The 11,330-nt window shown below is 41.1% G+C and overlaps 4 protein-coding genes across 4 annotated transcripts; 1 reads left to right on the plus strand and 3 right to left on the minus strand.

Annotated features, from left to right (window-relative positions):
• The first annotated feature begins 102 nt into the window (after positions 1–102).
• Positions 103–1,787, plus strand: LOC103830326. Its single transcript, XM_009106099.3, has 2 exons — positions 103–903; positions 1,407–1,787. The coding sequence occupies exons 1-2, from the start codon at positions 223–225 to the stop codon at positions 1,566–1,568; spliced, it is 843 nt and encodes a 280-aa protein (XP_009104347.1). The 5' UTR covers positions 103–222; the 3' UTR covers positions 1,569–1,787.
• Positions 1,714–6,209, minus strand: LOC103830325. The gene is made up of 4 exons (XM_009106098.3): positions 3,232–6,209; positions 2,536–3,149; positions 2,242–2,454; positions 1,714–2,166 (listed from the first exon to the last, which is right to left on the minus strand). Exons 1-4 carry the CDS (start codon positions 5,411–5,413, stop codon positions 1,894–1,896), a joined length of 3,282 nt encoding a protein of 1,093 aa, XP_009104346.1. The 5' UTR covers positions 5,414–6,209; the 3' UTR covers positions 1,714–1,893.
• On the minus strand, positions 5,953–8,146 carry LOC103830327 (E3 ubiquitin-protein ligase SINAT3). The gene is made up of 3 exons (XM_009106100.3): positions 7,674–8,146; positions 6,654–7,040; positions 5,953–6,573 (listed from the first exon to the last, which is right to left on the minus strand). The coding sequence occupies exons 1-3, from the start codon at positions 7,887–7,889 to the stop codon at positions 6,205–6,207; spliced, it is 972 nt and encodes a 323-aa protein (XP_009104348.1). The 5' UTR covers positions 7,890–8,146; the 3' UTR covers positions 5,953–6,204.
• Positions 8,147–8,848: 702 nt separating this feature from the next.
• Positions 8,849–11,272, minus strand: LOC103830328 (UV-stimulated scaffold protein A homolog). The gene is made up of 2 exons (XM_009106102.3): positions 11,032–11,272; positions 8,849–10,928 (listed from the first exon to the last, which is right to left on the minus strand). The coding sequence occupies exons 1-2, from the start codon at positions 11,215–11,217 to the stop codon at positions 9,111–9,113; spliced, it is 2,004 nt and encodes a 667-aa protein (XP_009104350.1). The 5' UTR covers positions 11,218–11,272; the 3' UTR covers positions 8,849–9,110.
• Positions 11,273–11,330: the final 58 nt, after the last annotated feature.

The following is an 11,330-nucleotide window of genomic DNA, read 5'->3' on the forward strand; positions in this document are numbered from 1 at the left end:
CCACACTAAACAGATTTAATATCTTCTTATCTTATAAATATTAAAATTAATAATTTTATTCCGCGCAAGGTGCGGGTTATCACCTAGTTTGTTGGTAATTTACAAGTCGAAGAAGAATCTCCCAATCTTTCTTCGCCAAGGCTCCAGACTCTCAACTAAATCTCTATCTCTCCTCCTCTCCGAATGTCGCCAGAGAGAGAGTAAGCTTAAAAATCTTCTCTCATGGAGTCGCTCACATCATCAAACCCTTCCTTCTCTTGTTTCTCGAAAAGCTTATCTCTTTACCCTTCTTCTCCTCTCTCCTTCGTTAAGCTCCCTCCTTCTATCCCCAACAACAACACCATCTCCTTATGCTGCAAACCATCCTCGAACCCTCAACCTGATAGCGCCAATGCAAAGCTCAACCCTTTACGCGCAATCATCCGAACGTTGAAAGGCCTGGTCTCGTCCCAGTCCCGGCAATGGACGGCGCGTTTTCGAGCTTACAGGGACGATACGGCGGCGTTTTCGGAGCACTTCTTCGCCGGAGAAGATTTGAAGCGGAGCGGTGGGTTGGGGATCGCCCTTTTGAGCGTCACGGCTTCCGCTAAGGTAAAGATTAGTCCTTTCGTGGCGACGCTCTCTGCGAATCCGACGTTTGTCTCGGCGGTGTTCGCGTGGTTCTTCGCGCAGACGAGTAAGATGGTTATCAATTTCTTTATTGAGAGGAAGTGGGATTTGAGTTTGTTGTTTGCTTCTGGTGGGATGCCTTCTTCGCATTCGGCGTTGTGTATGGCTTTGACGACGTCTGTTGCGCTTTGTCATGGGGTTGCGGACTCGTTGTTTCCTGTTTGTTTGGGGTTTAGTTTGATTGTGATGTATGATGCTATTGGTGTTAGGCGCCATGCTGGTATGCAAGCTGAGGTAATGAAACCTTATCTGCTTATTTGGAGATGTTTTGATTGACTTTGGTCTGGTTAATGATTTGTCTATTGATGGATTCAACTCAACGCTCTTTACTTTATGGTTGGATGTTGACTTTCTGATATAGTGTATTAAGGTTCTTGAAGTGTTTTTGAATGCCTCATGTAAAAGTTGGGTTACTTGAGGTTATTGCATTGTTGTTCACAATAAAAGTTTATTGCTAGATATGGAACTGTGGTCATTTAGGCTAAGGTTGATGTGTGTTCTTGGTTGGTGAGTGACCTTTTGTGTTCTTGGTTTCAGATTCCAGAACAGAAGGGTTCTGCATTGTTGAGCTTGAGCACAATAAATTGTTTCTAGAAATTGTGGACATTAGGCACATGTTGGTGATAGTTGTTCTTGGTTTTAGAATCATGTGTTGTGATCTTGAGAGCATTCCCATATAATTGTACCAAGTGTCAGTCTTGTTTATGACTGTGTTGTCTTTGTTGATCATGTCACAGGTTCTGAACTTGATCATAAGGGACTTGTTTGAAGGACACCCCATCAGTCAAAGAAAGCTAAAGGAATTGCTAGGTCACACTCCTTCGCAGGTTCTTGCAGGAGCATTAGTTGGTATTGTGATTGCTTGCTATTGTTGCCAAGGCCATCTAGTCTCAGCCTAAGATTTCTTTTAACTGATAAGTTTTCTGATTGTTTTTGCCTATTGGTGTAAGTTCTGCATTAGCTGAAAAACTCTGTGCTTCGAGTACGGCTTAGTATCGATTTGGCTAAGATCTGAGGTTGTATCATATGTTGTAATCAACAATAGAGAAAACTGTTGCTTCTTTATTTTATTGAGTTTTTGTAATCTCTAGAAAATACAATGAGAGAGCTTCCTTTCATTACATCGTTTCAAACAGTTCCTTTCTTCCATTGTTATGATATGCTTTCTACAAAACATAGACAACCTAGAAAATGAGGAGTTGCAGGGCCCTTTGGCTGGGCAACTCAGCTACTTTTCTTGTTAGAATCTTTCAGAGCCTGTTTCACACGTTCTCTTCTTCGGCCACTAGGTTTGGTCTTGAGGTTAAAGACCCCTTTCATCAACGAGCTTATATCCACAGATCGATCTCCCATGATCTTATCATGGTACATCTTGCTTCCTATCTCACATATCTGTTCCTCTACTTCCTCTAATGGCTCATCTATATTCAACTTCAGTTCTCCTTTCCTTATAACCGTTACACCAAACCCATTCGCCTTGGCTTCTCGAAATGTATCCTGTTTGTATATGTTAAAGAGAACAACGTTAGAACTGACAAGAGAATAGGACTACTTAAAGTTTTTCTTCTTTACCTTTGGTGGGCGCGGTACAATGAAAACGTTTCCAGTTCTAAGCATATCCAAATGAGCTTGAATAATGTAACAGAGGTTTTTACAGTCTGCAGCGTTCTCGAAAGCAATCACATGATGCGGTTTGGGTTCTAACTCGAGATCTTTTGCCATTTCCAATGTGTAGAACCCTACTTGTTGCTCTCCTTTCTCATCAACCGTGTACAATTCAAGACACTGAAGCACACAAAAAGAAAAAAAAAGTTAGGTTTTTAAAGGACTGAGTTTCTTCAAATGTTTAGCAAGAAAAAAACATACCAGAACATGCGGAAGATCCAACCACCATAGATAATCTTCTTCCTTATCTTCTCCATACTCACGGTATTTGCTCAAAACAGCTTGAGGACCAAACAACTCCATCTCTCTCTTGACCTTGTTGAGTTTCTTTTCCATGAACTTCTTGTTCCTCTCTGGCAGCTTCTCCATTATATCAGCAACGTCTTTGATTTCGTCTTCTGTGATCCATCGGTCCAAGTCTTTGCCCATGTCTCTCATAACAGCTTTCACTTCTGGATCAGTCTCTGCGTTGTACAGCTCCAAGAACCCGGGTGACCATTTCTTCGTGTGCTGCCAAAACTCCTTTCCTGACTTTTTCCCAGGTCTAATAGATCCGTCACTTCCTTCTACAACAATCTTTGGCTGGCTTGAGGTAACTTCAGATGAAGAAGTGAGAGTGTTCTCGGAGGAAGTATGCAGAGAGCTCTGTTCTTCTTTTTTCACAGGAGGAGACACAGACGCAGCCTTTCCAGAAAACAATGCCTCTCGCTGTTCATTATAGTTTTTGAGAAACTCAGGGTTCTTCTCAAGCGTAGGAGGAGGCCCTTTCCATCTCGGTATGACTTTCTCTGGTGGATCATACACACTGATGCCATCTGAATGATAACAGGAAAGGATACAAGTGAGATATTGATAAACTTATATATATGTAAGTGGTTGAGAAGATAAAGTCATTACCTACTCCATAGTCGAGATTCTCAACGTTTGAATGAATCCACTGATGCAGATGAGACAGTTTCTCGTTTTCTTTTTCAACTTTCTTCTCCAAGCCTTGCAAAAACATAGCTTTGTCTTCGGCACCAATCAGGTGAAATGGATCTCTACCAGCCAGCTCATTATCTCGAACATGGAAGACAATGTCTCTTAGCTTTTCGTCCTTCATCCACTCAAGCTCATCGTTATCCTCATTGCGGTAAATTTCTGCAATTTCAGCAATCGTACCTGGCTCCTGAGTTTCTTTCTCTCTTGCAGCCATATAGTTATCCCTAAATCCAGCTCTCATTTTCTCAGCAATAGGTTCGAGTTCATGGTAGTTTTTCTCCATCCAGTTCTCCTTCAGTGAGGGTTGTTCCTTCTCTATATGTTCAGTACCACCAGAAGAGCTTGTTTCACGCTCTCCTATTTTGTTTGCAAAACTTCCTTGTTTGCCCGGTGCATCTACTGTATCCTCAGGTTCTGAAACTTTCTTGTAATCATCCTTCCCTAACGGTTCAGAAGACGTAGACTCAAGAGCAGAATGCAAGGTTCCATTGCCTGCATTTTTGTCAACCAATTTGCGTCTTCTAGCTGGTTTACGCTTTTCATCACTCTGCTTTGGGGAGATTTTATCACTGTCTTGAGCCATCTTCTGAGTAAACTCCTCCTCACCACTTCTTGTTGAAAGGAACTCTTTAGCCTCTTTCACAGACCGTATGACCCGTGACTTACGACCAGTGCTATTATTCATCATACTCAACTTATCCTTAGAAACATCAGAAGATTGATGGATTATTCCCTCTGTAGGAGTTAGTGGTACCTCATTACTCACCTTTTCTGCGTCAGATGTTGCCATTTCATGATTTGGAAAACCAGAATCTACAATGGCCCCATTCACCACTGGAATAGCCAAACCTGAAAGTTCAGTGTTTTCTTGATCACTTTCAGTCCAGATCCCCAAGCTTTCATCTTTATCATCATCATCATCATCATCAACTTCACGCATGCTTATAACTTCATCATCCTCCCCCGTTTCTTTGTTCACATCGCGCTTCTCCTTTTCATTAAGTTCAATGCCAGCTTCTATCTCCCTTGCTCGTCTAGCCATTGCTTTGATTTCATGGATCTTATCCTCAAACTCCATAGATTCACCGCTCTCAACTTGAGAAGAATTCAAAACTTCCAGTTTCTTCTCTGAACCCTTTACTTTAGATATACTACTCATAAGCTCTTCACGATCAAACCTAGGCTTCTCAAACGACACCAATGGCTTCTCCTGCAAAACTTCCACAGTACCTCTCTCAATAACTTCCTTCTCCTTCCAAGCTTTCATCTTTCTCCTCATCATCTCCTTCTCCAACTCACTGCACTCATCAACCTCATTACTCTTCCTATACACAAACACCGTCTTCAGCAACCAGAGTCCTATATAACCACACAAAACAGCTCTCCCAATCGCCGGCAACTTCGGACCTAAGTCAAGACGAAGAATAGCGTTCTGAATCGAGCTAACGAACTCAACCTCTTCCTTTTCAGAAGAAGAGGAAACAAACTTAACCAAAGAACTATCCTTATGTATAACACTCTCCCCATTCTCCATCTGTTCAGCTAATTCCTTAGCATACATAACCTTATCCCTCACTGATTCAACATCCTCAAGAGACGATCTTCTCCTCAAGACCTCGTCCTCATCAACCTCCACTCTCTCCACGTTCCCATTCGAATCCTGATAGACTGTGAAAATGGGATTCGAACCAATCCCCCAATACTCTGCTTCCTTCTTATACCGAGTAACCCAATCTTCAAGCTCATTAAGCAGATTCGAATCCGGCAAAATCTTATCTTTCCCACTTAACTCAACGAGCACATCATCACTAGGATCAAAGTTGGAGTTTTGGTTTCGAGTTTTCGTACCTGGGTCAGAAGGAACACGGAAATTCTCATCGCCGATGATCTTCTTCCTCAGTGAGTTGCGTCGCCTTGAGGGCTCTCCGAAACGAGCTGAGACTCGGAGGATCGAAGCGCGGTGGTAGTGGAATTTGGAGATGGGTAAGTTGAATCGATGTTGGGTTCTCTTGGTAACGAGTCTCTTGTTGGAATTGGAGGATAAAGAGGAGAAATTGAAGAAGCCATTTGGGAGAGGGGAGTTTAGAAGAACCTCCATTGATGGGGAAAGGGATAATCCCTTTTGAAATGATGAAGAAGATGTCAAAACCCCAAAGCTGGGTTTAGCAGAGAACAACGGACGAAATGGTGTCGTTTTACACAAAAAATCTGCTGCCTTCGAAGTGTGGATAAACCGAATCCTAGAACCGAACCAGATCCGAACCAAACCCGAATCGGAAAATCTGAATCTTGTCCAAATTAAAAAAATACTCTAGTGAATTGTGTAAGATAGTATCATAGATTTTGAATATTTAGTTATCCCAATCCAACTCAAACCCAAACAGATATTTTCAAGATTTTGAAAAAGTTAGAAAAGGTATAACTATCTAAATTAATCTACAAAATTAACATTTGAAATCTAAATGAATATTTCAAATAAACTGTTAAAAATACATGATGAATTATGATTTTAAATTAAACCGAATTATAAAATTCATCTGAACTCGAAGTATTATTAAGTATTATTAGCCAAATCCAAACAACTTTCATAGAACAAACTATGAAGCTGAACCTGAAAATCACATGCGAGTATAATCATTAAACTTCTTAAAATATGATATTACACCAACTTGTGGGAAGAACTTCAACATTTACATTTTACAGATATACCAGACTGAGTTGTATTGAACCATTTAAACTCTTCATGACATGAGAACAAGCCAGAGAAAACAAAGAAGCCACAACCCAAGTTTACATCATAGATCACAGACAAAGCCCCTAATTACAACACTTCCAAGAACCATGGTTACAGAGACAGAGCCACCAAGTAAGAGTTTCAAAAATCAATTATTAAGACAAGTTTGGGATACAAGCTCCTCCTCCACCTTCACCACTTTGCTGCTGCTCTTTCCAGATTCTTCCAGTGACTCGCAGTTTCAGCTCTTTCCTGTCTCCACCTGAGAAGAATAGAGCCATGTTCCTCTGTATGATTAGCCCATCATGACTGTCTCTAACTTTCCTGTGACTGTCTCTTACGCTTCTCGGCGTTCCTTCCCAAATCAGCTTCCGACCATAACCTCCCACTTCCAAACTGTAATTATAGTTCCGAGCTTCTGTCTCGTCCCCCATGAAACGCAGAAACGCCATGTAGACTGGAGCCATACCGAGCTGGAATGCCTCAAAGTGGAGACAGAAGTATTGACCAAAACAGTGAAAGACCTGAAACAAAAACCAAAAAGACAGAAACTTTGATAAGCCTATGGGACGGTTATAGATGATTGAATCATATGTAGTCTTACGGTTAACATCCACGTGGCGTTTTCGACTTCGCGAGGATTAGACTTGACATAACGGTGGTTGAAAGTACACCCAGAATGCATATCCACCTTGTGATCATCCCTCAGATGAGCAACTAAGAAAGGGATATCACCCATGACAGAACACTCGGAACCAGCGTAGGGGCAGTTATAAGGCCTGAAGTTACAAACAGTCTCGTGTTTGAGCTTACTGTAATAAGGGAATATCTCAGGACAGCCAAGCGACATGTATTTGCACGGTAGCTCAAGGGACTCGGCTACTTTTTCGAGTGCCAAGCAACGGATATCACCGAGCTCTTGTCTACAAGTAGGGCATCGATTGTGAACCCTGTTCTTACAAGTTGAACATAGAGTATGTCCGTTGTGACACTGCAGGAGAATCAAAATCATTGTGTAAGCAAAGAGACAATCAAAAAGCTTATAGCTTTGGCAAAGCCCTGAAACCAATCAAGAAAGGAAAGACCCGGGAACTGAAAAGTTAGGCAAATTCAGACAACAAGAGATTGAAGTGTTTTGTCCGAAAATTCTCTACAGAGACAGTCAAAAAGCTTTTAGCTTTGGCAATGTTTCTCAAGAGAGCACATAAAAAACCCTAAAACCAATCAAAATATCAAAGATCCGGGAACTGAAAAGCAGCGGCAAATTCAGACAACAAGAGATTAAAACAGAGTACCAGACCAGTGTAAGTGTTTTGTCCGAAAACTCTCTAAAAAGACAATCAAAAAGCTTACACCTTTGGCAATGTTTCTCAAGAGAGCACATAAAAAACCCTAAAACCAATCAACAAAGCGAAGATCCTGGAACTGGAAAAATCATGGCAAATTCAGACAACAAGAGATTGAAACAGACCTGTATAATGTGTTTTGTCCGAAAACTCTTTAAAGAGACAGTAAAAAAAGGCTTATAGCTTTGGCAATGTTTCTCAAGAGAGCACACACACAAAAAAACCCTAAAACCAATCAACAAAGCAAAGATCCAGGCAACAAAGAGATTGAAAGAGACCTGATGAATAGGAGGGTACATAGAATTGGTGCAGACAGGACATTCGAGAAGCTCGTGAACACTGGTGGTGGTCGGAAGCAGACCAGGAGCAGCATTCGCGTTACTGTTATTACTGTGATGCTTCGAAACGGATGCGTAGGAATGGCGATCTTGGTGGATCTCTTCGTCATCTGTGACATCTATGGTTGAAGCACAGTCCATGCTATCCAAATCCATCAAAAAGGTGAAAACTTTATTAATCTCCGATCGAGAGGAAGATCGAATCCGATGGATTGAAACGCCAACGAATCAGGTCAACCTTCGTGAAGTGTTGATTTCGAAGAAAGAGAGATGCTTTTCTTCATTGAGAGAGAGAGAGAAGGAGAGAGTTGCCGTCAAATGAACAGGCAACGCTGATTTGAAATCGGACGGTCACGATTATTCAGGAAGGGCGACTGTGTAGAGTATAGAGAGAATGTTATTTGGGAAACTTTGATTTATATGAGCGGAAATAATCATTTAATAATAATATCTTCTTACTCATCAATGATTTTTTTTTTGTGTTTTAATTAAATGTTAAAATATTTTAATTAAAAATTACTCCATGATAAAAGGGCCATGGTCCAGTAAAGATGGGGGGCTAAACATGTACATGGTGGACATGATTGCATATTATGATGAGTTTTTCAGTTTTCATTCAATAAGATTTGTGGTCTTTTAATTCTCGATACAAAGTTACTCAAAACCAACGTAAATAGATAATTTGTAGGAACATCCAATCCAGTAAGATAAATATAATTGTTGAATGATAATAGAATCGATGTAATAATAATTATATAATTTGTAATAAAATAAAAATTAATGTTAAAAACGTCAAGCAGTCACTAAAGAAACTCCAAAGCAACATGGTAAAACGTTACTCATCTTTATTTTAACTTTCATAAAAACTCTAAAGAAATAGATCAAGTTAAATAACTTTTAGACGTTAAGAAAATGAATTCTGAGAGACAAGAATCTAATGGAATGTCGCTTGGGTTGAAAGCCACTTAAAAGACTAATGATAATGTAAAAAGAACATTTTACTCTTCTTCATCTCAAGCAAACTCACATTTTTCTTAACGAAAATTATTCCAATAAAATAATTGGTCTCATGATGATAGTGATCATCCTTAAAGACACAACACGTAAAGGAGAAAAAGCAAACAACAACGATCCAGCTTTCATGATCTGTCATTACTTTTTAACAGAACATGTCGTTGTACAATCCCCTTCATGTTGGGGTCTTGTCTGAGAAAAGAAAAAGCTCCAAAGAATCTAAGATCTGACATAAGAACTGTTTCTACACAAGTTTTGCCTCAGTAACACAGAGATCAATCATTATACAATCTGATTATTCATGCACAAAAGAATCAAATTTATGGCCTTTCAGGATCCGAGAATGACTGGTTAGTTTATTTGTTACCACTGGTTAGCCGATGTTTCCCGGTACTTCTCATCATCATTGCCCTGAGGCAACTGCTTCGGTTTAGTACCTTTTGCCCGGTTACTTGACAGTCTCTCGGATATTCTATCTTTAGCGGTTGTTTTCTTACGCCGTGCCAAGGAAAAGGTTTGCTTCTTGTTTTTCCTTTCAGCAAAAACTCTATCAAACTCTTCGTCGATGACAGCTGATTTAGAAGTTGAGGCTAGAGCAGCATCACGCAGAACTGAAAAGTTATGTTCCTTAACCTTAGCATGCTTTGCTCGCTTTGCTATTTTCTTCAACTCTTCTCTGTCTTTCTCCCTGATATTCTTCAGAGCTTGTTTCGCTATTTGCCTAGCTAACTGATTAGGATCAGAATCTGAAACTGTTTCATCCATAGGCGCGTCATCCTCCTGGCTGATCCCTGTAGTTGAGGAGGAGGTTTGGTTTTGACTCTCCTCTAACGAAGATTCGTTGATTATGGGGTTTCCTTCATCATCCCGAGGTACAATGGGTCCATGAAACGGGCAGGCTCGTAGGTCTCTTCTCTGGCAAAGACCACCTTTCTTCAGAGGAGCATGGCATGGAGGTATCTCTGTCCTCTCTTCTCTATAGACAGTTGCCTGAAGATTCAGTTCTGCTATTTTATCTGCTGGAATTACAGCGTCTTGATCCACCCTGCCCCAGTGGCTCTCTACCTCTAAGCCTCGGTGGTTAGCTCGAACTTCCGTTGTTGAATCCCAATTACTCAGCTGTGCTCCCCAGTTCATCACCGGCGCTTCAGAAATTAGCTTATCCCTAAGAGGGTCACCACTTCTTCTAACCGTTTTAGTACTTGACGCCTTGTTGGAGCTAGATTCTAATGTAGACCTATTTGCTTCACTTGGTGATCTGAAGGATGAACCCTCACCGTTCTGAACTCTCGGCAATAGAGCCACCTTTTTGACTGGATCAGTTCCAACCTTGCCATCATCTTCCTCCCAGATATCTTCTTCATCTTCTTCTTTCTCCCCAGTGTCAATCATTCTCGAGATTATAAAACCAGCTTGCTCACATTTCTTCTCAGTTGCTAATATGCTATTCCTAATATCAATCAACTCTTTCAACATGGAATCTCTGGTCCTGTTATCACTTACATCAACCCTGATGAGAAGAGAGATCCCTTCTTGAACCGAAACCAAATGCTTTCTCATCAGAAGCTTCCCCTGTTCCCTCAACACATCGAACACCACTCTGTTTTCACTAGTTTCCTCAACCTTATCAGACTGCTTCAACGAATCCAAACGAATCTGCCTCAGATGAGAACAACGTATCTCCTCGTAATCCTCCTCATCTAAAATCGCAAGTGGAACACCATCATCCCCTCTCCACTGAACAATCTCCAGACCCTCCTTGATCTCCTTTATCGTCTCCTCAATCTCACCCTTCAAGACCCCAAACCCATCTCTCAAAGACTCAAACTTGCTTCTCAAAATCTCCTTCGTCCTCTCCTCTCTCTCCAGCCTCTCTCTTTGTCTCCGCGCAGCGGTTGCCTGCAGATCAGGGAACTTGAGCTTGAGGGTGTTCTTAAGGTAATCAAAACCAAGCCTAATCTCCTTGTAGTGTAACCCAAATGATAGATTCCACTTCTCCAAGAACTCGATAGCCTTTGTACGCAAAGTGGTGGCAACAGCTGGCGGCGCAGGAAGAGGCAGGCTGCTTCTAAACCCAACGCTTAAACTCAAGAGCTGATCAAACTTCTCAACTATTAGAGATCTAAAGAGCTTTGATCTCATGAAAAGCTCGTCGATGATGAGAAGCGTCAACAATCGAACCTACCAAAGATAAAACTCTTATCAACATGAATGTGAAGAAAAGTTCCAATCTTTTGCAGAATTGATCAATTTTCAAACAAGCCCAGAATGTAAGAATCAGAACCTGAGAGTGGTTATGTTTCATGAGCTCTATTAGGGTTTTGGCACCGAGTCGGACCTCCGAATCGGAATAGCGAAGAGTTAACTTGATCGCCTTGAGGAGCCTCGGGTCAACCTCTTGCGCAGACGATTTCGTAGCTTTCTCTATCAACCCGATAACTTTTCCTCCGCCGTCATCTCTCCCTTCCATCGCCGGTGATCGGGAATTCAGAAATCTCCTTTCTCTCGTTTCCAATTAAAAACCTAAAAGATGAATTTTCCGATTTGTGTTGGTTTAATATATGTTAACAACACTGTGCGAGT

The sequence above is a fragment of the Brassica rapa genome, chromosome A07, assembly GCF_000309985.2.
Source record: "Brassica rapa cultivar Chiifu-401-42 chromosome A07, CAAS_Brap_v3.01, whole genome shotgun sequence".
NCBI lineage: Eukaryota > Viridiplantae > Streptophyta > Magnoliopsida > Brassicales > Brassicaceae > Brassica > Brassica rapa.